At 46.7% G+C, this 25,389-nt stretch overlaps 1 protein-coding gene across 1 annotated transcript in view; it reads left to right on the plus strand.

The window, feature by feature from the left end:
• Positions 1–25,389, plus strand: part of LOC140429183 (organic cation/carnitine transporter 2-like) — a 157,692-nt gene that overhangs the window by 98,623 nt on the left and 33,680 nt on the right. Inside the window, exons 8-9 of the mRNA XM_072515850.1 lie at positions 6,911–7,046; positions 9,178–9,337. Coding sequence (XP_072371951.1) covers positions 6,911–7,046; positions 9,178–9,304 — 263 coding nt within the window. The 3' untranslated portion in view covers positions 9,305–9,337. The remainder of the gene's footprint in view (positions 1–6,910; positions 7,047–9,177; positions 9,338–25,389) is intronic.

Below are 25,389 nucleotides of genomic sequence, written 5' to 3' on the forward strand. Positions count from 1 at the left end.
TGAAGGCTGCTGGGACGGCATCAGTTCTTATACCCCGCCTCTCAGGGCAGAGCTATGTACGTTAGCCAATGGTAGACTCCTGGGTCTAGCCAATGGTCATCCACCTCTCAGGTACCGCAATACCTGGTATTACCACAGTCATCAACAGTGTTATCAAGCAGCACTTACTCAGTAATAACCTGCTCACTGAGCTCAGTTTGGGTTCTGTCAGCGTCACTCAGCTCGTGACCTCATTACAGCCTTGGTTCAAACATGGACAAAAGAACTGAATGCCAGAGGTGATGTGAGGATGACTGACCTTGACATCAAGGCTGCATTTGACCGAGTATGGCATCAAGGAACCCTAGCTAAACTGGAGTCAATGGAATCAGAGGGGAAGCTCTCCATCAGTTGGAGTCATACCTGCCACAAAGGTAGATGGTTGTGGTGGTTACAGGACAACATCTCAGCTCCAGGACATCACTGCAGGAGTTCCTCAGGGTAGTGTCCTAGGTCCAACCATTTTCAGGTGCTTCATCAATGACCTCCCTTCAGCATAAGGTCAGAAGTGGGGATGTTTGTGTCATGATATGCAGACATGCACATAATGAGATACAGATAGGCAACTAATGAACACAGAGAACAGGACATAACCAATCAGCAGGCAGAACACTTGGGGGTGGTTTCCCACTACAAAAGGCACAAGGCACTTACACTCCGCCTCTTTCCACTAGGGAGACATCTACAGAGTGACTCTGGTGTATATATCACATAACACCAAAAGCACGTGGCTATGAACTAGTCTGGTTCAGTCAGACAGAGTAATCACACTTACGTTAGCAGAGAGTCGAACTCACAGAGAACTGAGCTAACTGTGTGATAGGTTCAATAAATCAAATTGAGCTAACTTGAAGGTCTGAAGTCTATTTCAGTTATAGCTGCATCCAGTTGCAGCCCGTGTTACCTCAGTGTGTTTAACACAACATGGTACCAGAAGACTGCTATTCCTAGGTGGTTTACCTCAATCTGCTCCGGGACGACTAGTAAATGCATCCTGGCACCATGGAGAAGATCCAGGCTCCTCAACAGCTGCGGACCTCCGGCGATCTCAGTGCCAACTGGCGGTCTTTCAAGCAAAGGTTTCTGCTGTACATCGAAGCCTCAGACCTCGAGGGTGCGTCTGATACAAGAAAGATTGCGCTTCTCCTCTCAACTGCGGGGGATCAAGCCATCCAACTCTTTAACTTGTTTAACTTCACCGAAGGCCAGGACAAGACAAAGTTTCGGACCATCCTGGACAAGTTTGATCGTCATTGTGAAGTGGACACCAATGAAATCTTCGAGCGCTATATATTCAAACAACGCCTACAAGGTAAAGATGAATCTTTCAACTCCTTCCTAATTAATCTCTGTCTACTAGCGCTGTCCTGCAACTTTGGTGGTATTGCTGACTCCAAGATCAGGGACCAAATCATTTTTGGAGTTCGCTCTGATCCTCTGAGAGAGCAGCTTTTAAAATTTAAGCATATGACCCTGTCAGTCGCGATTGAAACATGTACAGTGCATGAGCACGCCAAAAGTCGGTATTCCCAATACAAATCGGCTGAAACTGAGAAAGTTGCCTCCCACGAGGCAGAGAGTGTGCAGGCCATCGCTCGGATGCAGCGCCTCAGCCATGATGAAAGCGGCCATTTCGCCCGCTCTCCCCGGAGCCCCACGCATGCGCGAAGCGAATGGGATAACGAAGCGGCCGATCACCACACTGCGCAGATGCGAACGTCTGCTGACCGCACTGCGCATGTGCGACGACGCACGGAGTGTAACAACATCATGACGTGCCTGAACTGTGGCACCGCCCATTTAAAGAAACACTGCCCTGCAAGAGGCAGGCGCTGGTTAAATTGTGGAAAGCCTGGACACTCTGCAGCCGTGTGCAGGTCTGCACCACCGGTCAAGGGCCAGCGCTCCCAATTCCAACGCAGGCACATTCGGAGTGTCCAACAAGGTTCACAGGATTCTGATCCTGGCAGTATAATGGATCCAGAGGACGATTGCCTGGAGTCCCCCTACCATGTGGGCATCATCACCACACGTGAACATAGAACATAGAAAATACAGCACAGAACAGGCCCTTCGGCCCACGATGTTGTGCCGAACCTTTGTCCTAGATTAATCATAGATTATCATGCCTCACTGACATCATCACGGAGCCTGCCCATCCTCACTGTGGATTCTGCTGACGAATGGCGTGCGGTGATGCAAGTAAATCAATGCACCATCCAGTCCACGCTGGACACAGGTGCTTCTGCCAATCTCCTTTCACAGGCAGATTTCACCCACATCAAGAAGCCACCCAAGCTCCTTCCAGCAGCCTGCCAGTTCCTGGACTATAACAGCAACGCCATCACAGCACTGGAATCCTGCCATCTGCTCGTCTCCAACAGGAGCATTCACGCAAGGCTAAGGTTTGAAATCGTCAAGCCAGACAGGGCCTCCCTGCTCGGCACACATGCATGCAAGCAGCTAAACCTTGTGCAGCGGGTCTACACGATGACCTCCCCCAACGTGGATCTTCAAGTCAGCATTGACGACATCCTCGCTCAGTATCCGGATGTGTTTGACGTGATGGGCACTCTGCCATATCGGTACAAGATCCTGCTGCGGCCTGATGCCACGCCTGTGGTCTACGCTCCACTCTGGGTCCCGGCTCCACTGAAGGAGCACCTGAAGGCGCAGTTAAAGGATCTTCAGGACCAGGGCATCATCTCCAAAGTTACAGAACTGACTGACTGGGTCAGCTCGATGTATGTGTAAAAAAGCCTTCGGGGGAGCTGGGCATCTGTATTGATCCCAAGGATCTCAACCAGAATATAATGCGGGAACACTACCTCATCCTGAAGTGGGAGGAACTAACAAGTGAGATGGTACACGTCCGGTTTTTCACAAAGTTAGATGCGTCACACAGGTTCTGGCAAATCCAGCTGGATGAGTCCAGCAGAAGGCTCTGCACCTTCAACACACCGTCTGGCAGGTACTGCTATAATCGTATGTCATTCGGCATTGTCTCAGTCTTGGAGATCTTCCATAGAATCATGGAGCAGATGATGGCGGGCATTGAAGGGGTTCGTGTGTATGTGGTCGACGTTATCATTTGGTCCACAAACCCCGAAGAGCACATCTCTCGTCTCCAGCAGGTATTCCACCGTGTCCATGCCAATGGCCTCAAGCTGAACAGGGCCAAGTGTTGCTTTGGCATGCCGACACTGAAGTTCTTGGATGACCAGATATCTCAGCAGGGTGTGCGCCCAGACACAGACAAGGTCAAGGCCATCGAACCCATGAAGACCCCTGAAGACAGAAGGCAGTGCTGCGCTTCCTAGGAATGGTGAACATTTTGGACAAGTTTATCCCAAACCTGGCCTCACACACCACGGCCCTCAGACACCTGGTGAAAAACCAGCCTTTGAGTGGCAGGCAGCTCATCAAGCAGAGTGGTTGGAGCTGAAAGCCAAGCTCACCACTGCACCTGTATTGCCATTTTTTGACCCTGACAGGGAAATCTCGACAGATGCGAGCCAGGACGGCATCGGCGCGATGTTGCTCCAGCGCGATGACGCCTCATCCTGGGCACTGGTTGCCTACGTATCACGGGCGATGACACCCACCGAGCAGCGGTACGCCCAAATTGAAAAGGAATGCCTGGGCCTTCTCACTGGAATTCTCAAGTTCCATGATTATGTCTACGGCCTGCCGACATTCACTGTCGAGACGGACCACAGGCCTCTGGTCTACATTATCCACAACGACCTGAATGACGTGACGCCCCGGCTGCAGCGCACCCTCCTCAGGCTCAGACAGTATGACTTTGAACTTGTGTACATGCCTGGCAAGGAGCTCATTATTGCGGATCCTTGTCCCGCTCCATAACCTTGCCCAGTGAACCGCCGGCATTCATCCAACAGATTGAATCACAGGTGCAGCTGTGGGCCAGCAACCTCCCGGCGTCGGATGAAAACGTGATCCGCATTCGCGACGAGACAGCCAAAGACCCGCTTCTGCAGCGTGTCATGCACCACCTCACCAATGGCTGGCAAAAAGGGCAGTGCCCTCAATTCTTCAATGTGAAGGACGACCTGGTTGATGGTATCCTCCTCAAGCTGGATCGCATTGTCATCCCACTCAGTCTCCAGAGCTTGGAGCCAGTAAATCCACGAGGGACATCTGGGTGTCGAGAAATGTAGGTGCAGAGCCAGGCAAGCTGTCTACTGGCCTGGGATTAGGCAGGCCATCTCAAATATGGTCCTCAGCTGTCGGACCTGTCAACGCTTCCAGCCAGCACTGAGCAAGGAAACGCTTCAGCAGCACAAAATCGTGACCTCCCCGTGGTCCAAGGTGGGCATCGACTTCTTTCATGCCAATGGTCATGATTATGAGCTAATCATCGATTATTTTTCCAACTACTCAGAAGTCGTGAAGCTCTCGGACCTCACATCCAAGACCGTCATCAAGGCCTGTAAGTAGACGTTCTCCAGGCATGGTATTCCACTCACTGTCATGAGTGACAGCGGTCTTGCTTCAGCAGCCAAGAGTGGTCAGGATTTGCCCAGCTATATCAGTTTCATCACATCACTTCCAGCCCACATTACTCGCAGTCCAACGGGAAGGTTGAGAAAGGGGTGCACATAGTGAAGCAGCTCATCTGCAAGGCCGTGGATTCTGCTTCTGACGTCAACCTTGTGCTGCTCTACTGGCATGTCACCGGCTCAACTCCTGATGAACAGGGACCTGCGGACGACTCTTCCAGCCATACACTTGCCTGATCTGGATCACCTCCCGGTGCTGCAGAAGGTGCAGCAACTCAGGGACCGGCAAAAGCAGGGCTATGACGCTCATGCCACCGATTTGCCTGTGCTATCCCCGGCGGATGCTGCTCAGATCAAGCTACCTGATGGAGGCTGGTCAGCTCCAGCGGTTGTTGTTCGACAGGCTGCTCCTCGATCATATGCTGTGCGTATGGCTCTGATGTGCAGTGAACAGCACGGCACTGCGCACAGTTGCCCGCCCGCAACCACGTTCTTCGTTGTTCCCATCTGTTATTGTGCCATCTCCTGACACCTCGAACCACGAGGCCACCAGTCCGGCTGCAATCCCACCCATCAAGGCGCCATCGTCCCCACCACCACCTCTCCGCCGGTCGACCAGGATCAGACGCAAGCCCCAGAGACGGGACTTATGAACATTTGTTTTGTTTCCTTTGTTCTGTTTTTGCACATTAGACACCGGTTTTCACATGTACATATGTTCCCATCTGCCATTTCATGTAAATACATTAGTTTTTCGGCCTACACGTGTAAATACTTTCACATATGCTACAGAAAAACATTTCAAAAGGGCAGATGTCATGATATGCAGACATGCACACAATGAGATACGGACAGGCAGCTAATGAACACAGAGAACATGACATAACCAATCAGCAGGCAGAACACTCGGGGGTGATTTCCCACTATAAAAGGCACGAGGTACTCACACTCCGCCTCTTTCCACTAGGGATATCTACAGAGTGAGTCCGGTGTACATATCACGTAACACCTACAGCACGTGGCTAAGAATTAGTCTGGTTCAGTCAGACAGAGTAATCACACTTAGGTTAGCAGAGAGTCAAACTCACAGAGAACTGAGCTAACTGTGTGACAGATTCAATAAATCAAATTGAACTAACTTCAAGGTCTGGAGTCTGTTTCAGTTATAGCTGCATCCAGTTGCAGCCCGTGTTATCTCAGTGTGCTTAACACGACAGTTTGCAGTTGACTGCACAATGTTCAGCACCATCCGCAACTCCTCAGATAATGAAGCAGTCCATGTCCAAATGCAGCAAAACCTGGACAATATCCAGGCTTGGGCTGACAAGTGACAGGTTACATTCGTGCCACATAAGTGCCAGGCAATGACCATTTCCTACAAGAGAGGATCTAACCATCACCCCTTGACATTCAATGGCATTACCATCACTGAATCCCCAACAATCAGCACCCTGGAGGATACCATTGATCGAAAAATGAACTGGACTCACCACATTAATACTGTGGCTACCAGGTCAGGTCAAAGGCTAGGAATCCTACAAAGAGTCACTCACCTCCTGACCCCCAAAGCCTGTCCATGATCTACAAGGCACAGGTCAGGAGTGTATTGGAATACTCTCTACTTCCCTGGATGAGTGCAGCTCCAAAAACACTCAAGGTGCTCGACACCATCGAGGACAAAGCAGCTCGCTTGATTACATCCCCTTCCACAAACATTCAAACCCTCTACCACCGATGAACATTGGCAGCAATGTGTACCATCTACAAGATGCACTGCAGTAACTCACCAAGGTTCCTTAAACAACACCTTCCAAACCTACGACCACTAACATGTTGAAGGACATGAGCAGCAGATATCTGGGAACACCACCTGGAGTTTCCCCTCCAAGCCACTCACCACCCTGACTTGGAAATATATTGCCGTTCCTTAACTGTTGCTGGGGCAACATCCTGGAACTCCATCCCTGATGAGCACATGGGTGTATTTACACCTCAACGACTGCAGCGGTTGAAGATGGCAACCCACCACCAGCATCTGAAGGGCAACTAGGGTTGGGCAATAAATGCTGACCTAACCAGCGACACCCACATCCCGTAAATGAACAATAAAAAAAACATGTGGTGCGAGTCCCCCAAATTTCTAAACTTCAACACGAGGAGGACTCTCTATGGCTGCTCTAAGTTCTGAATGTTGCTCAGGCAAGTTGTAACCAGGCCTGAACGGTACATCCTTTGAGAACAAAGTTAATGTTAAACCCCGTTTCAGATCAAATTTTCTGTGCTGCAATTGTGAATACATTTTTGGCAGCCTCCAGTTATTTGTAAAACTGTCTCCTTCTGTCTTGCAGGAACATATAACAGGATATTACCTTTCATGCTGATGGGCGCTTTCATTTTATTGGCTGGCACTTTCACTTTACTCCTACCTGAAACACGAGACCACCCCCTTCCCGAAAATGTGCAGCAGGTACAGCCAATTAGATGGTAAGAAATTTGTGAGAAACAGCTGTGTGTTTTGTGATCGGCCTGTATGGAAATCAGTCAGTAATATAACCAGTAGGCAGGAGGAACACTGCATTCAAACTGATTGAACATAGAATAAATGACAACCTTTTAAACAAGTCTAATCATGGTTACCGGTGATTAGATATTAATTGATGCCACTGGTAATGATCCAGGTTACAAATCACTTAGTTGAACATAGGTTTTCTATGCTTCGGTTGGAAGCTTTTTATCTAGCACTCATCAGGTAGTCCTGTCTGTGCCGAGTCTGCACGTTCTCTGCGTGGATTTCCTCCGGGTGCTCCGGTTTCCTCCCACAGTTCAAAGATGTGCAGGTTAGGTGGATTGGCCATGCTAAATTGCCCTTAGTGTCCAAAAAGGTTAGGTGGGATTACTGGGTTACGGGGATAGGGCGGAGGTGTGGGGCTTAAGTGGAGGCTCTTCCCAAGGGCCGGTGCAGACTCGATGGGCCAAATGGCCTCCTTCTACACTATATATTCTATGTTCTGTCATTAAAATGCTCCCCCACCAACACATCAACCACCTGTCCAGAGCTTCATTCCCCAGAATTCGGTCCAGCACTGCACCATCCCTTGTTGGATCCTCCACGTATTGAATTAGATCATTCTTCTGTATACAACTCTACTCCATCTAAGCCCTTAACATAATGGCTATCCAAATTAATTTTGGGAAGGTTGAAATCACCTAATATAATTACTCTCTTATTATTTTTACACCTCTCCGCGAATTGCGCACATATTTGCTCCCAATTTCCTGCTGAATCTCTGGGGGTCTATAATAAAGACCTAACAACGTAGCTGTCCCTTATTATTCCTAAGCACAATCCACAAAGCTTAATTTGATGCCGCCTCCAAGATATCATCTCTCCTTACTGCAGTAACTGCCTCCTTAACTGATAATGCAATGCCTCCTCCTCTTCAATCCCCTCTCCTGTCTTGCCTGAAGATTCTATGTCCCGGGATGTTGAACTGCCAATCCTGCCCCTCACTCAACCATGTCACTGTGATAGCTATTATATTCTAATTATACATGTCAGTCATCACCCTTAACACCTTTCGTACTCCTGGCATTAAAGTAGAGGCCATCCAGCCTTGTCTTACTCCCTTGAAACTTACTGCCACTGTATTCCCTCTGACCTGATTGCTTTTCTATGTTGTACTGTGCCCCTATTCTGCAATCGGTCTGCATCCCCTCCCCCTGCAAAACTAGTATAAGCTCTTTCCAACAGCACTAGCAAACCCACCAGCAAGATAGTGCCGCTCCGGTTTAGATGCAGACCGTCCTGCTTGTACAGGTTCCACCTTCCCCCAAAATGGTCCCAATGGTCCAGGAATCTAACACTCTTCCACCTGCACCAATTCTTAAACCACACATTCATCTGTGCTATTCTCCTATTCCTGCACTCACTGGCACGTGGCACTGGGAGTAATTCAGCGATTACAACCTGAGAGGTTCTGCTCTTTAGTCTACAGCCTAACTCCCTGAATTCTTGATACAAGACCTGATCCCTCTTTCTACCTATGTCATTGGTACCAACATGCACTATGGCCTCTGCATTATCACCCTCCCCCTTCAGGATGCCCTGCAGCCGTTCAGTACCATCCTGGACCCTGGCACCCCACCATCCTAGAGTCTTTTTCACAGCCACTAACCCCTATGACTACTGCTCTCCTGAGCTTTGACCCTCCCTGCTGAACAACAGAGCCAGCCATGGTGTCATTGCTCTGGCCACTGCTGTTGTTTTCCCCTGATAAGCCATCCCTCTCAACAGTATCTAAAGTGGTATACTTATTAGAGAGGGGGACAGCCAGGGGGAATTCCTGCACTGACTGCCTACCCTTACTAGCGGTCACCCATCTGTCTGCCTGCACCTCGGTTGTGACCACGTCTCTATAACTCCTGTTTGTTGTCATATAGAAAACAGCCCAAGTACCATTGCTAATTAGAGAGTGATAGCTGTTGCTGAGGACAGGAACACATATAATTTAGTTGTAACACTGCATCATAAACATGCGTTCTTCTGTGAATGAAGGAGTAAATTAATGCTTTCAAGCTGCAACATTTCTTCTGATAACCTGCTTTCTTCCTTAAGTCTCTGCCGCCCTATTGCTCAACATCATTCTGAGTCTGAAGCCTCCAAGACACCCAGTCAACAGGAGATAAAAGTTCAGAACGGCAGTGTTTTCTCCCTGCCTAATTCCACACCCGGACCAAGCTAGGGGATGACATGAACTGCTTCCCATTGTGTGCAAGTAAGTATACATTCTTCTCAGTCCTATCGAAATGAGGAGTTGCATTACAGAAAACCAGAATACTTTTCCATAGGCATTCCTTTTCAGCATCAAGACAATTAAAGCAGGCCCAGGCACATAAAGGAATAGATGGCCCAGTGTGATGTGTGCTCATTCCAGTCCAATAGTCGAAGGACATTTCCAACGGAACCTGTTTCCTTTGGCCTGTTTGAGTGAGATTTTAAATTTGTGGGAATTTTTGTGATGTGCATCGAAACTGGCTTGAAACTCCTCAAAGCTATTTCAGGTAGGCCTCGCGAAGGAAACTTTCACTCAAGGCATAGCCAGGGTTGGTTAAGAAAAGAATGGAGGCTTATGGCAGATATCGAGGGCTCAAAACAGCACAAGGATTTTATAAAATGCAGGGGGTTACTTAAGAAAGAAATTAGGAGAGCGAATAGGGGGCATGAAAAAGCACTGGTGGGTAAAATAAAGGAAAATCCACAGATGTTTTATAAGTATATTAAGGGCAGGAGGTAACCCGGGTAAGAATAGGGTCCATTATGGATGACATGGCAATTTGTGTGTGGAACTGGAAGATATGTGATGTTTTAAATAAGTACTTTGCACTTGTGTTCACGAAGGAGAATGCTGATGTAGAGGTATAGAAATCAGGGGGGTGCATTGTAATTTATTTGAATGACTTAACATTGAGAGGGAGAAGCTATTAACATTTTTAATGGGCCTAAAAGTGGATAAATCCCCAGGACCAGATGAGCTGTATCCCAGAATGCTGTGGGAGACAAGGGAGGAGATTGCAGTAGCTGTGACAAAACTTTTCAAATCATCTCTGGCCACAGAAGAGGTGCCAGGTGTGGAGGACAGCTAATGTGGTGTCATTATTCAAGAGGGGAAGTAAGGGCGAACCAGGAAATTACAGGCAAGTGAGTCTAACTCCAGTGGGAGGTGTCATGTGAGAGTACCTTTAAGAAATGGGTGTTTATAAATGGGTGTATATGTATAAGTATCTGTAGTGAGAGTACCTTTAAGAAATGGGTGTTTATTACTGCAGTGATGTCAGAGAGTGGGTGGAGCTGGGCTGTCTGTCAGCCTTTTACGTTCATTTTAGGCTGTTTGCTGTTTTAGTTTCATTTTCAGAGCTGGATAGCTGCAGTCACAGCCAGAAGGTTTTTGAATCTCTTTCTGTAATCTAAAGACTAAATCGATCCTGGTGATTTAAAACTAATAACAGTAGTTTTAACCTGATGTGCTTTGGGTAAAAGGTGTTTTAAGTCTTAGGATGTTAAAAGTAAAGCTTAAAGGATTACTTAGTGTTGTATTCTTTGGGGGTTGTATTTGAATTAATGGTTGCTACGATGTTCACTGTATGTTTTAAAAAGGTTAACTTGAGTTCATAGAATAAACATTGTTTTGCTTTTAAAACATACTTTTCCATTTCTGCTGTACCACAACTGTAGAGCGGGCCCTGTGCTCCCCATACCACAATCTATTAAAAGTTGTGGGTCAGGTGAACGTCATGATACACTTTGGGTTCTCTAAACCCTGGCCCATAACAAATTGGGGGCTTCAGTGGGATAAAAGTTTATCTATTGAATTGGTTTAGTGAACTTAAAGACAGTGAGGAGTGAGCATATTGTGGTTGCTTTTCAGGTGTGGTATTATAGTTTAAATGGGGAGTGTTTTGTGGACAATGGCTCTTTCAGAGGCTCTGAGGTTTTTGGGGGTGGAGACGGTCACACGCAGTACCTTACGAACAGAGACTATAAGCAGACTGTTAGATTTGGCAAAAAGATTGCAGTTAACATTACTTGACAAAATGCGAAAAGATGGGGTAATTATGGCGGTGGCTAAGCATTTAAAGTTGCCCAAGATACAGATTGACTCATTGGAAATGGCAAAAATTCAGTTACAAATTAAACAAATGGAACATGAGAAAGAATTATAGCAGCTTGAATACGAAAGAGAGAGAGATGAAAAAGAGAGAGAAGAAAGGAAAACAGAAAGAATAGCCCTAGCAGAACAAAAAGAAAGAGAAAGGGAGATACAGATCAGGGAAAAAGAGAAAGAGAAAGAGTTTTAACTTCAGAAAATGACCATGAAACATGACAGTCAGTTAAAATTGGCAGACGTAAAGGGAAACGTACAGTTTGTGGCTAGTGATGTGGATAGTGACAAAGAGCGTCATAATCGAAGGCTTGGTGGGAATCCATTTAAATACATCCAAGCATTGCCAAGATTTGACGAGAAGGAGGTAGAAGCCTTTTCTATTTAATTTGAGAAGGTAGCTAAACAAATGAAATGGCCACAGGACATGTGGGTATTAATGATTCAAACAAAGCTGTTAGGTAGGGCTAGTGAAGTGTTTGCATCCCTACTGGTGGAGGTATCTAGGGCATACGAGGAGGTGAAAAAAATCCATCTTAGGTGCATATGAAATAGTGCCTGAAGCATACAGACAAAGGTTTAGAAATTTAAAGAAAGAATTTGGTCAAACATACATGGAGTTTGAAAGGATCAAACAGAGTCATTTTGATAGGTGGATAAGGGCTTTGAAAGTAGATCCAACGTATGAAGCTCTCAGAGAAATTATACTTTTGGAGAAGTTTAAAAATTCTATTCCTGATGTAGTGAGATTTCATGTAGAAGAGCAGAGGTTAAAACTGCGCGATTAGCAGCAGAAATGGCAGATGATTATGAATTAGTTCATAAATCAAAGCTTGGTTTCCGACATCAGTTTCAGCCTGTGAGGGATAGAAACTGGGGACATGAGAAATACTCAAGTGGTAACGGTAAAGGTGATCTGATGGGACATAATAAGGAGAGTGTACCTCAGATTAAAAAATAAATCCAAGAAGGTGGAAAAGAAACAAAAAGTTTCAAATGTTTTCACTGTAATAAACTGGGCCATGTAAAATCACAGTGTTGGTGATTGAAGAAAAGCACTGGGAAGGCTGATGTGGTAAAACAGGATAAGACAGTGGGGTTTGTTAAAGTGGTAAAGGAATTCCGAAGTGAAGCAAAGGAGGTGCAAAAGATTGTACAGCCTGATCAAGAGGTGATTGATAAGAAGGTGCCAGATCTCTTTAAAAAATTTACTTGTGTGGGTAAAGTTTACTCATGTGTATCAGGAGGAGGAGGTAAAGAAGTCACAATTTTAAGAGATACAGGAGCTAGTCAATCTTTAATGGGAAGAGATGAGGAGTTATGTAGTTTGGGAAGAATGTTGCCAGAAAAGGTGGTAATATGTGGACTTCAGGGTGAGAGGAGGAGTGTTCCATTGTATAAGGTAAGGTAGGAAAGTCCAGTGAAGAGTGGTGAAGTGGTAGTAGGAGTAATAGAGAAACTATCTTGTCCAGGAATACAGTTTATCTTGGGTAACGATAAAGCTGGATCACAGGTGGGAGTGATGCCTGCTGTGATTGATAAGCCAGTGGAGAATCAGACAACTGAAGTGTTGAAGGACGACTATCCTGGGATTTTTCCGGATTGTGTAGTAACAAGATCGCAAAGTCACAGATTAAGACAAGAGGAGAAATCAAAGAGTGAAGATTAAGTTTAAGTGCAATTATCAGAAATGATTTTTGATCAGATGATTGAAAAAGACCAAGAACAGGTGGAGGATGAGGCGGATATTTTTAGTTCAGGAAAATGGCGGAGTTACAACTAAAAGATATGGAAATAAAACGGATGTATCAGAAAGCATACACAGAAGAGGAATCTGAGTGTATACCAGAGTGTTATTACCGTAAAAGTAATGTCTTGATGAGAAAATGGAGACCTTTACAAATGCAGGCGGATGTAAAGTGGGCAGAAGTTCATCAAGTAGTATTGCCAGTATGGTATAGAAAGGATGTGTTGCGAGTTGCACATGAGGTACCAGTGGGAGGTCATTTGGGAATAAGGAAAACGCAAGCTAAAATCCAAAAACATTTTTATTGGCCTGGACTACATAAAGATGTAGTTAAATTTTGTCAATCATATCACACATGTCAAGTGATAGGGAAACCTTAAGCAGTGATAAAACCAGCACCCTTAATACCCATTCCAGCATTTGAGGAACCTTTTACAAGGGTCCTAATTGATTGCGTAGGACCGCTTCCTAAAACAAAAAGTGGGAATCAATATCTTTTGACTATAATGGATGTGTCTACTAGGTTTCCAAAGGCCATTCCAGTAAAAAGATTGTGGAGGAGTTACTTAAATTCTTTACTAGATATGGACTACCAAAGAAATACAATCGGATCAAGGATCAAATTTTACCTGAAGGATATTCAAAGAAGTTATGGATAGCTTAGGAATAAAACAATTTAAATCAACTGCGTACCATCCAAAATCGCAGGGAGCGTTAGAAAGGTGGTATTGACGAATGTGATATAAAATAGTTACTTTAGAGATATTAGTTAATGTAATGTAGAAGATAAGCCACTTTAATTCTGGTTAGTTCACAGACAAAGGATTTCAGACCGCATGGAAAAGCAGGAAGAGGTGTGTCTACGAGAGTGATGCTGAGTAATAGGGGCCAGAGGAAGGGATTGGAAGTGAGCCAATCAGAATAGATCAAACAGGTCAGGAGGGACATAGGATGACCTATGGGCGTCGAGTATGTGAAACTTGATGCCATTTGAATGTATCAGTACAGAGCTCTTTGTTTGATAGCCTCACTCGATTCCGGAGGTACAGAGAACGAGAGGCATTCTGTACTGCTGTGAACTGAGAAAGCTTGCAAGCTGAATAAAATAACTAATGCTGTACCTGCAAATCCATCTCGACTTTTATTGAGGCCAGACTGACGGGTAAAGAAACTGAGGATTTAACAGTATCAGACATTAAAGACAATGTTGCGGGCTTATTGTCAAGATTATCCAGGGGATTGGGATAAATCAATTCCATTCATACTGTTTGCAATTAGGGATGCACCTAATGAGCCAACCAAATTTAGTCCTTTTGAACTAATTTTTGGTCATGAGGTAAGAGGACCACTTAAATTGATTTAGGAAAAATTGGTGAGTGAGAAATTGGAAATTACATTATTGGATTACGTGTCAAATTTTAGGGAACGGTTAAATAGAGCAGGTGAATTGGCTAGACAACATTTAAAAGTTGCTCAAAATGTGATGAAACTGGTAGCGGACAAAAAATCCGAAGTTCGTAGTTTTGCCAGTGGAGATAAAGTTTTAGTGTTGTTACCAGTGGTAGGTGAACCTTTAAAAGCAAGATTTTGTGGACCTTATCAGATTGAAAAGAAATTAAGTGAGGTGAATTATGTGGTAAAACCACCAGACAGAAGGAAAACTCACCAACTGTGTCATGTGAATATGCTTAAAAGGTACTTTGAACGGGAAGGCGAGAAAAAGGAGGAGGTTTTAATGATTCTAACTCAAAGTGACGAACCTAATCGAGATGACTGTGAATTTGACCTCAAATTAAATTGAAAAATGACGATGTTCTTTCAATTGGGATAACTTGTTGAGTTACCTTCCAGAGGAAAAATAGACTGACCTGAAAGAGTTATTGATATCACATGGGCATATCTGTGGAGATAAATTGGGAAGTACTAAAATGGCTATACATGATGTAGATGTGGGAAATGCAGGGGGTTACTTAAGAAAGAAATTAGGAGAGCGAAGAGGGGGCATGAAAAAGCACTGGTGGGTAAAATAAAGGAAAATCCACAGATGTTTTATAAGTATATTAAGGGCAGAAGGTAACCAAGGTAAGAATGGCGTCCATTATGGATGACATGGCAATTTGTGTGTGGAACTGGAAGATATGTGAGGTTTTAAATAAGTACTTTGCACTTGTGTTCGCGAAGGAGAAGGCTGATGTAGGTATAGAAATCAGGGGGGTGCATTGTAATTTATTTGAATGACTTAACATTGAGAGGGAGAAGCTATTAACATTTTTAACGGGCCTAAAAGTGGATAAATCCCCAGGACCAGATGAGCTGTATCCCAGATTGCTGTGGGAGACAAGGGAGTAGATTGCAGTAGCTGTGACACAACTTTTCAAATAATTTCTGGCCACAGAAGAGGTGCCAGGTGTGGAGGACAGCTAATGTGGTGTCATTATTCAAGAGGGGAAGTAAGGGCGAACCAGGAAATTACAGGCAAGTGAGTCTAACTCCAGTGGGAGGTGTCATGTGAGAGTACCTTTAAGAAATGGGTGTTTATAAATGGGTGTATATGTATAAGTATCTGTAGTGAGAGTACCTTTAAGAAATGGGTGTTTATTACTGCAGTGATGTCAGAGACTGGGTGGAGCTGGGCTGTTTGTCAGCTTTTCACTTTCATTTTCGGCTGTTTGCTGCAGGGTGTGCTTTAGTTTCGTTTTCAGAGCTAGATAGCTGCAGTCACAGCCAGAAGGTGTATGAATCTCTCTCTCTAATCTAAAGACTGTAAATCGACCCTGGTGATTTAAAACTAATAACAGTAGTGACTTTAACCTGATGTGCTTCTGCTAAAGGGTGTTTTAAGTCTTATGGATGTTAAAAGGAAAGCTTAACGGATTACTTAGTGTCGTATTCTTTGGGGGTTGTATTTGAATTAATGGTTGCTAAGATGTTCACTGTATGTTTTAAAAAGGTTAACTTGAGTTCATAGAATAAACATTGTTTTGCTTTAAAAAATACTTTTCCATTTCTGCTCTACCACACCTGTAAAGTGGGCCGTGTGCTCCCCATACCACAATCTATTAAAAGTTGTGGGTCAGGTGAACTCCATGATATACTTTGGGGTTCTCTAAACCCTGACCCATAACATAGGGAACCTACTGGAAAAGATTCTGAGGGACAGATTTAATCTCCACTTGGAGAGGCAACGATTAATCAAGGATAGTCAGCATGGTTTTGTCAAAGGGAGATCATGGGCTGGATGCTCCGATTTTGCGGCTAAGTGCCGACGGCGGCGTGGGTACTATGACTTTTTGCGATGCTAAGATCGGCACCGAACCCTCACCGATCCTGGGACCAGTGAGGGGCTAGCAGCCGAGCCGGGTATAACTCCCGACTCCCACGCCCAAAACGGCCAGAGAATGTGCAGGCGCCGATCTGCAACGGTCATGCCGTACAACATGGCGCCAGCTGTGCATGGACCCAACCTGCCAAATACTGCCTCCCTGGCCACCACCTGGCCAACCCCACCAGCCCCCCCAGCCCTCACGGAAGCCTCCTCCCCTGGCCAGCAGCGCGGCTCCCGGCTGACTGTGGCGCCGCTGGACACAATCCACGGCCGCCACGTTGATTTCCCGACCGCTGAGACCACACGTCAGAAACTCGGCCCATCAGTGATGGAGCAGCAGGGAAGGGACTTCCGATGATGCGCCTCGCCGTTATAATGGCATGCGGTGCACGACGCGATGATGCCATTTCATAGGAGGTGGAGAACAGACAACCAGCATCAAACCGCTGCCGCCCCCGATTTGGATGTCGGAAGGGATTCTCCGCCCGATCGGCGATTATGATATCGGCGTCAGGCAACGGAGAATCCCGTCCCGTGTCTTACAAATTTGATTGAGGTGGTGACTAGGGGTGGGGGTCCTGGAAGGAGGGGGGGTGCCTGTAGGTGGGTGTGGGTGCCTGAAGAGGGGGGTCCCCCAAGGGCCCCATAGCGCTGTGACCTCACTTGGGGGCTGGCCTCACTTTATCGGCTGTTCACGCCGGTGGGAAATTCCGGTCCCACGCAAGCACACAGGTTTCCCGGCGGCAAGGGGTGCTGTCAACAGGAAATTTAATGTGGCCAATCCACCTACCATGCACATCTTTGGGTTGTGGGGATGAAACCCACGCAAACATGGGAGAATGTGCAAACTCCACATGGACAGTGATCCAGAGCTGGGATCGAACCTGGGACCTCGGCGCTGTGAGGTAGCAGTGCTAACCACTGCGCCACCGTACTGCCCCTAGAGTGGCGGAGGGTTAAGACTACCGCATGTCTGTGTGTGTCTGGAGTCACATGTAGGCCAGACCGGGTCAGGACTGCAGATTTCCTTCCCTGAAGAACACGAGTGAACCAGATGGGTTTTTACGACAATGGTTTCATGGTTACCATTAGATTTTAAATTCCAGGTTTTTATTGAATTCAAATTTCACCTCCTGCCATTGATGGTATGCGAACCCGGGATCCCAGAACATTACTCTGGGCCTTTGAATTATTAGCCCAGTGACAATACCACTATGCCACCACCTCCCCCTATTGTCATATGTCTATTGTCATTAATTTTTCTTATCTGGTGTTCACAGTTATCTTTCTTTAACCTGCTGTGGTGACTACAAGGAGATGCTTGTGAGTATGCCAAGGTGCATTCCCAAAATTCATTTTGATTCAACAGATAATCATAAGATTACGGCACAGAGAGATACTATTCAACCCATCAGTGCTGATGCTAGCTCTTCGACTGATGCGATCTAGTTTAATTTCATTTCCATTCATTACTCAAAATCCTTTTATATTCTTCTTCAAATGTATGTGTTCCTTTATGTTAAATTATGTTATAAATCTCGTCCTCCATAATCCTTTGCTGCGAACTTTATGTTCCTGTGGCCCTCTTTGGAAATATATCCCTTTAAATTCCTTGCTCAATCTTTGAGTGATAAACCTTTCGCCACAATTTCCTAGCGTCATGGGGCCAGATCTTCAAAGGGCTTCTGGATTGAAGGTGGGAATTAAAAATTGCCTCTGGGGCAGTTTTGACTTTTCAATGGACTGGCTGGAGGATGCTGGCGGGTATTGCAGTTACCGCCATTTTTTTCTGGCGAGCCCGAACAGACTTGTACATATTCATGCAGCTGTCAGTTTCACTGCAGGACCCAAATCATTTTCCTTACAGTTTCTTTTGAGATCAGATCTGTGGGGCCACCCAGTACTGGCACGATCACTGCTCTTAACCTTGTCCTCCATGGCTGCGCTCCATCACTTTTCACCTCCTGGTCTTCTGAGGAGCCGCTTGATTTAGTCAGCAAGGCAACGCCATGCAGTCCCCAACATGGCATCTGCCTGCATTTGCCTCCAGTGCCAGGCAGGCAGCTCCTGCCTCCTGGAGACTCTCAGCCCCACCATTTGGGTGTGAGCTCACATCCTGGTCAATTAGGACTTTGTATTCAAACTTTATGTCATGACAGCAGTATACCTGAGGCATGCAGTGGCGATGTGCAATTCATCCAGGTGTCAGCTTCCCACCCTTGCTTAAAATGTCCAGCCTACAGAGTCATTACAACATTAAAGGAGTGGATTCAGCCCATCAAGCCCATACTGGCTCTCTGCATAATAATCCAGTCAGTCCCATTCCTTAACTCTATCCTGGTGCTCATGCAAGTTTATTTCTCACAAGTGGCCATCAAATTTATCTTCAAAATCATTGATTGTTTCCACTTCCAGTACCCTTGAAGATACAGATCCCTGCCAGTCACGGCTTTAAAAAGTTCTTCTTCACATCCACGCTGTATTTCTTGCCCAATCTTTGTCCCCGAGTACTTGTACCATCAGTTAATCCCTGGTTCCTTTTGTTCCTGCATTCTGTTACAGCTGCTACACCTTCACTCAATAAAGGTAATTTGGAATTTGTGCGAGAGTGTGAAACTGATGAGAGTGAATTGGCAGAGAGTGAAGATCTGCTTCAAAGTATCTCTGGACACTGAACTGTCTTCTTGCACCATTTTTGTTTGCTGTGTCGAGATTAGAGCAAGCATCCCCTCTGAAAGAAAAGACATTCACAGCCTCAGGATGTCCCAGAGTGCTTCATGGTCAACAAAGGACTTTTGAATTGTAGTCAGTGTTGTAAAAGACTAATAGCCCCCGACAAAATTGGACACAGAAATTCCCCCAAACATTTCCCCATTGGATAAACGGTGATTTCACCTGTTCCATTTTTATTGGTTGAGGAATCAACATTGACCAGGGCATTGGAACATGTCCTCTGCTCCTCTTTGAAAAGCACCATGGGATTGTTTACTTCTCCACCTGAATTGAAGGCAGGATGGAAAGGTGACACGTTGCACTGGGGTATTTGCATGGATTATGGGCTCAAGCCTTTGGAGTACGGCTTGAATCAACAACCTTTTGGCTCAAAGACAAGAGGCAAATTAAAGTGTAGTAACTTGAAAGGAGAGGTGACTACAAAGCAGAGTACTATAGAGCTATTAAGTAACAATAATTTAATAATCTTTATTGTCACAAGTAGGCTTACATTAACACTGTGAAAAGTCCCTAATCGCCACATTCCGGCGCCTGTTCGGGTACACAGAGGGAGAATTCAGAATATCCAAATTACCTAACAGCAGGTCTTTCGAACTTGTGGGAGGAAACCGGAGCACCCGGAGGAAACCCACGCAGACACGGGGAGAACATGCAGACTCCGCACAGACAGAGACCCAAGCCGGGAATCGAACCTGGGACCCTAGAGCTGTGAAGCAACAGTGCCAACCATTGTGCTGCCCATAGACCTGGCTGGGCTGGTTTAGCACAGTGGGCTAAACAGCTGGCTTGTACGGCAGAACAAGGCCAGCAGCGCAGGTTCAATTCCATTATCGGCTTCCCCGAACAGGCGCCGGAATATGGCGACTAGGGCCTTTTCACAGTAACTTCATTGAAGCCTACTTGTGACAATAAGCGATTATTATTACCTATGTATAGAGAACGATAATAATGCTACTGATGACTTCAACTCCAGTTTCTAGACTGGCTAGGAAAACCCTCACTCGGCCCCAGGATTTGCACACTCCGGCCCAATTGGCCGAAGGGGTCACATGACCCTCCGAGAACCCGCCCCCTAAAGAACATGCTACCACGTACCTCCCCCTTCAAATTCCTGATTAACATATTTCAATAACAATGGAACTATTTACAGTATTGTACAACAAATGGATCTCAACACAGCCCCTTAGAAATTACGCCAGTCCGGGGACTTCCTGATTCTTCGGGAATGTCGTAATTCACTAATGGGTTCTTCAGCAATAGAGGAAGCACCAGTTTGAATTCAAGGGGCCAACTCTCGATTTACGAAAGTAACGTTAGTGGAGATAACTTCTCCAGTTCCTACTGGAACATGACTTGGCTCTTCCTCAGGGTAGATTGCTGCAGCATTACTTTCATCCACAGCAAATTTAAAGTACCAATTACTTTTTTCCAATTAAGGGCCAATTTAGTGTGGCCAACCCACCTAACCTGCACATCTTTGGGTTGGGGGTAGGGGTGAAACCCACTCAGACATGGGGAGAAAGTGCAAACTCCACACTCACAGTGACCCAGGGCCGGGATCGAACCAGGGTCCTCAGTGCCCTAGGCAGCAGTGCTAACCACTGCGCCAACGTGCCGCCCAAGTTTTTGTCAAATCATGATGTCTCTTTTGCACACTGAGCTTTGCCTCCACGCTCCCCACCAACATTGGAAACACCAGGTTTAAACTAGTTAGAATCGTCTACCCATCATCAACACAGCCAGGGGTTACTCCGGTGGTCATGTGCGGCGTCGTTCTATAGGCAATAAGAATTTGGTTTGCAGGAATGTTGCCGACTTTGGCGACTTGATGACTACTTTGAAAGTTTGCACAGCCCTCACCACTAATCCATTCGAGAAGAGGTGGTACAATGTGGTCCGCAAATGCTTAATGCCATTTGATGACATGAAATGCTGGAACACCTCGCTGATGAATGCTGTCTCATTGTCCAAAACGAACACCTCTGGCAAACCATGGATGGCAAAGGTTTGCCAGTAACTTTTCCAATGTTGCCAAAGACGACATGGACATGGACATTTTATCGCTGACTCGCCACTTTGAGTATGCATCAACTATAAGTAGGAACACGATGCCCATGGTTAGCTCATTCTAACCCGTCCTCCATGGCAAGACAGCTCCAATTCCATAAGGGAATGATTGCTTTGGAAGTGTCAAAATGGACTAAGAGGCAGAGCGACTATAGGACTTGCTTCACTTGTCTGAAGGCTTTGTTTTGCTGTGTCTTCCAGTACCATGATGTTATTTTAATAATGTATGTAGAGGTGCCAATATCATGAACAAATTTTAAATAAACTTTCCATAATAATTTGCCATTCCAAGAAAAGACTTTAACTATGACACACACTTTGGGGCTGGTGCTTCTTTATTGGCCTAATTTTATTATATGTCGTCAGCCTGGTTGCCGTGTTGTTGGACCCCTCCCTGTAGGTGGTCATAAGCTTTTTCTCCCATGACTGAGGCTCCCGTGTCAACCTCTATTTTGAGCGGACGACCGTTAACCATCAATACAATCGTGAGAGGAGCCACTTTGCCCCCCTTAATATTATTTAATCTGTATACATCTGATCCTTTTTCTAAGCTGTGCACTGGAGCCGGGATATTTTTTTCTGCTGTCAGGCAGGCCCTGTTTAGTATTGTATTTGCTTCTTATGTGCCCCTTTCTGCCCCTAAACTTACACTTCTGAGGGTGGGCTCCCCACACTGAAAGCATTCTTCACCGTTCTTGATTTGTAGACTGAATCTCCTGTACCTCTGAACTCCTTCTGTTCTGTACATTTTTTGTTCATTGAACTCTACACCCTATTTCTGGCATTACTGCCATTAGCCATTCCTCTCCAAACTTGGTGGACCTCACCAGCTTACACACTTTGACGTTCTTTCACACATTCTGCAAGTCCCAGAGCAAGGGCAATTTCTAACACCTTCATTAGGGTTATTTCTGTTTCAGCCAAGTTCCTTCTGTATGGCAGTATTATTTACCCCACACACTAGCCGGTCTCTCAACATCTCATTCAGGACAGACCCAAATTCACAAAGTTCGGCCGTTTGCCTCAACCGCACCATGAAAGTTACTCTCACCTACCAGTGGGCGCTTGCCGTTGAATTAAATTTCTATCTCTGCATAGTCACCGAGGGCTTTGGGTGATAAAGCCCTTTTATAATTTCTATGAGTTCCTCAAAGGTTTTAGTGTCGGGCGTCATGAGAAGTCAAACTCCTGTCAACTTATATGTTTGGGCACCCCAGGCTGTTAACAGTATTACCCTCTGCTTCTCCTCCCCTTGTGTTTTGTTTGTTTTGAAGAAATATCGCAGGCATTCAAAGTATTCTACCCAATCCTCCGAATTAGGATCGAGTGATTCAAGCTTTCTGAATAGAGGGATTATGACAACCCACTGACTGCTGAATTGACGTGCTTCCAATGAATTGTACACATGGTCTGCTCTACCATTCTCCACGGCGAATGAAATGCGCCCTGTTGATCCTCGCCACCAAAAGTAATAACTTGGAAGGAGTGGTGACCACCAAGCAGAGTAACTGTAGAACTATTTATTAATAATATAACTATTTACAGAGAATGATAATGATGCTACCGATGACTTCAACACCAATTTCTAGACTGGCTAGGAAAACCCACATTCATCCCCAAGATTTGCGCACTCTGGCCCACTTGGCCGAAAGGTCACATGACCCTCTGATTACCTGCCCCTTAAAGGGGCGCGCTACAATAGAAAGGATTCATTGTTTTTAAAAAATATATATTTATTCAATGTTTTAACAAATTTTCAACAAAACCCCCCCCAACAAAAAGAAAGAAACAGGAACACACCAATCAGAAATTATACATTGGATTTCCCCCATATACAATAACCCCCCATATAACATGTAAGAGCATAAATAGGGAAAATACCCCCCCTTCACCCAAACGCCATCCAAAAGACACCCCCCACCACCACCCACCGCTGGGCTGCTGCTGCTGACTTCCTCCTAACGCTCCGCGAGATAGTCTAGGAACGGTTGCCACCGCCTGAGGAATCCCTGCACAGACCCTCGCAAGGCAAACTTTATCCTCTCCAGCTTGATGAACCCTGCCATGTCATTGATCCAAGCTTCCACACTAGGGGGCTTCACATCTTTCCATAGTAGCAAAATCCTCCGCCGGGCTACCAGGGACGCAAAGGCCAGAATACCGGCCTCTTCCGCCTCCTGCACTCCCGGCTCGTCCGATACCCCAAATAATGCAAATCCCCAGCTCGGCTTGACCCGGGCGTTCACCACCTTAGACACCGTCCTTGCAAAGCCCCTCCAAAACCCATCCAGCGCCGGGCACGACCAGAACATATGGACGTGATTTGCCGGGCTCCCCGAGCACCTCCCACATCTGTCCTCCACCCCAAAGAACCTACTCAACCGCGCCCCTGTCATATGCACTCTGTGAGTAACTTTGAACTGTATTAGGCTGAGCCTGGCGCAAGAGGAAGAAGAATTAACCCCTCAGGGTATCAGCCCACAGACCCTCATCTATCTCCTCCCCAAGCTCCTCCTACCACTTGCCCTTTAACTCCTCCACCGAGGCCTCCTCCTCTTCCTTCAGCTCCTGGTAAATCGCCGAAACCTTGCCTTCTCCAACCCATACACCCGAAATCACCCTGTCCTGAATCCCACGTGCCGGAAGCAGCGGGAATTCCCTCAACTGCCGCCTCACAAACGCCCTCACTTGCATGTACCTGAAAGCGTTTCCCGGGGGTAGCTCAAACTTCTCCTCCAGCGCCCCTAGGCTCGCAAACGTCCCCATCGATGAACAGGTCCCCCATTCTTCTAATCCCTGCCCGATTCCAGCTCCGAAACCCCCCTTCCATCCTTCCCGGGACGAACCGATGATTCTCCCAAATCGGGGATGAAACTGAGGCTCCCACCTCGCCCCTGTGTCACCTCCACTGCCCCCAGATCTTCAGCGTCGCCGCCACCACCGGACTCGTGGTGTACCTTGACGGCGAGAGCGGCAGCGGTGCAGTCACCAGCGACCTCAGGCTCGTGCCCACACAGGACGCCATCCCTAGCCTCTTCCACGCCGCCCCCTCTCCCTCCATTACCCACTTACAGATCATTGCCACATTGGCTGCCCAATAATAGCACACAGATTCGGCAGCGCCAGTCCCCCCCTGTCCCTGCTACGCTCCAGAAACACTCTCTTCACCCTCGGGGTCTTATTCGCCCACACAAATCCCATGATGCTCCTGCTTACCCGTTTGAAAAAGGCATTGGGGATCATAATGGGAAGGCACTGGAACACAAAGAGATACCTCGGGAGGACCGTCATTTTGACCGACTGCACCCTACCCGGAAGTGAGAGTGGAAGCATATCCCATCTTTTAAAATCCCCCTCCATCTGCTCCACCAACCGCGTCAAATTGAGCTTGTGCAGGGCCCCACAACTCCTAGCTACTTGGATCCCTAGGTACCGAAAGCTCCTTTCCGCCCTCTTCAGCGGTAGCTCATCTATCCCCCTTCCCTGGTCCCCTGAATGCACCACAAAGAGCTCACTCTTCCCTACGTTGAGTTTATACCCCGAAAAGTCCCCAAACTCCCTCAGGATCTGCATGACCTCTGCCATCCTCTCCACTGGATCCACCACATTTAACAACAGGTCGTAGGCATACAACAGCAACCGGTGTTCCTCTCCCCCCCGGACCAGTCCCCTCCATTTCCTGGACTCCCTCAGTGCCATGGCCAGCGGCTCAATTGCCAGTGCAAACAACAAGGGGGATAAGGGGCACCCCTGCCTCGTCCACCCGGTACAGCCGAAAGTACTCCGACCTCCGCCGGTTTGTAGCCACACTCGCCATTGGGGCTCTATATAGCAGCCTGACCCAACTGATGAACCCCTCCCCGAACCCAAACCTCCGCAACGCTTCCCAAAGATACTCCCACTCCACCCTATCAAAGGCCTTCTCCGCGTCCATAGCTGCCACTACCTCCGCTTCCCCCTCCACCGAGGGCATCATAATCACATTGAGGAGCCTCCGCACATTTGTATTTAGCAGCCTACCCTTCACAAATCCCGTCTGGTCCTCATGAATCACCCCCGGGACACAGTCCTCAATTCTCGTAGCCAGCACCTTTGGCAGCAACTTAGCATCAACATTGAGGAGCGAGATTGGTCTATACGACCCACATTGCAATGAATCCTTATCCCGCTTCAAGATCAAAGAAATCAGCGCCCTGGACATTGTCAGGGGCAAGATCCCGCCCGCGCCCCCCCCTCGCCTTATTAAAAGTCCTCACTAGCAACGGGCCCAGCAGGTCCACGTATTTCCTGTAGAAT

Source organism: Scyliorhinus torazame, chromosome 9 (assembly GCF_047496885.1).
Source record: "Scyliorhinus torazame isolate Kashiwa2021f chromosome 9, sScyTor2.1, whole genome shotgun sequence".
NCBI lineage: Eukaryota > Metazoa > Chordata > Chondrichthyes > Carcharhiniformes > Scyliorhinidae > Scyliorhinus > Scyliorhinus torazame.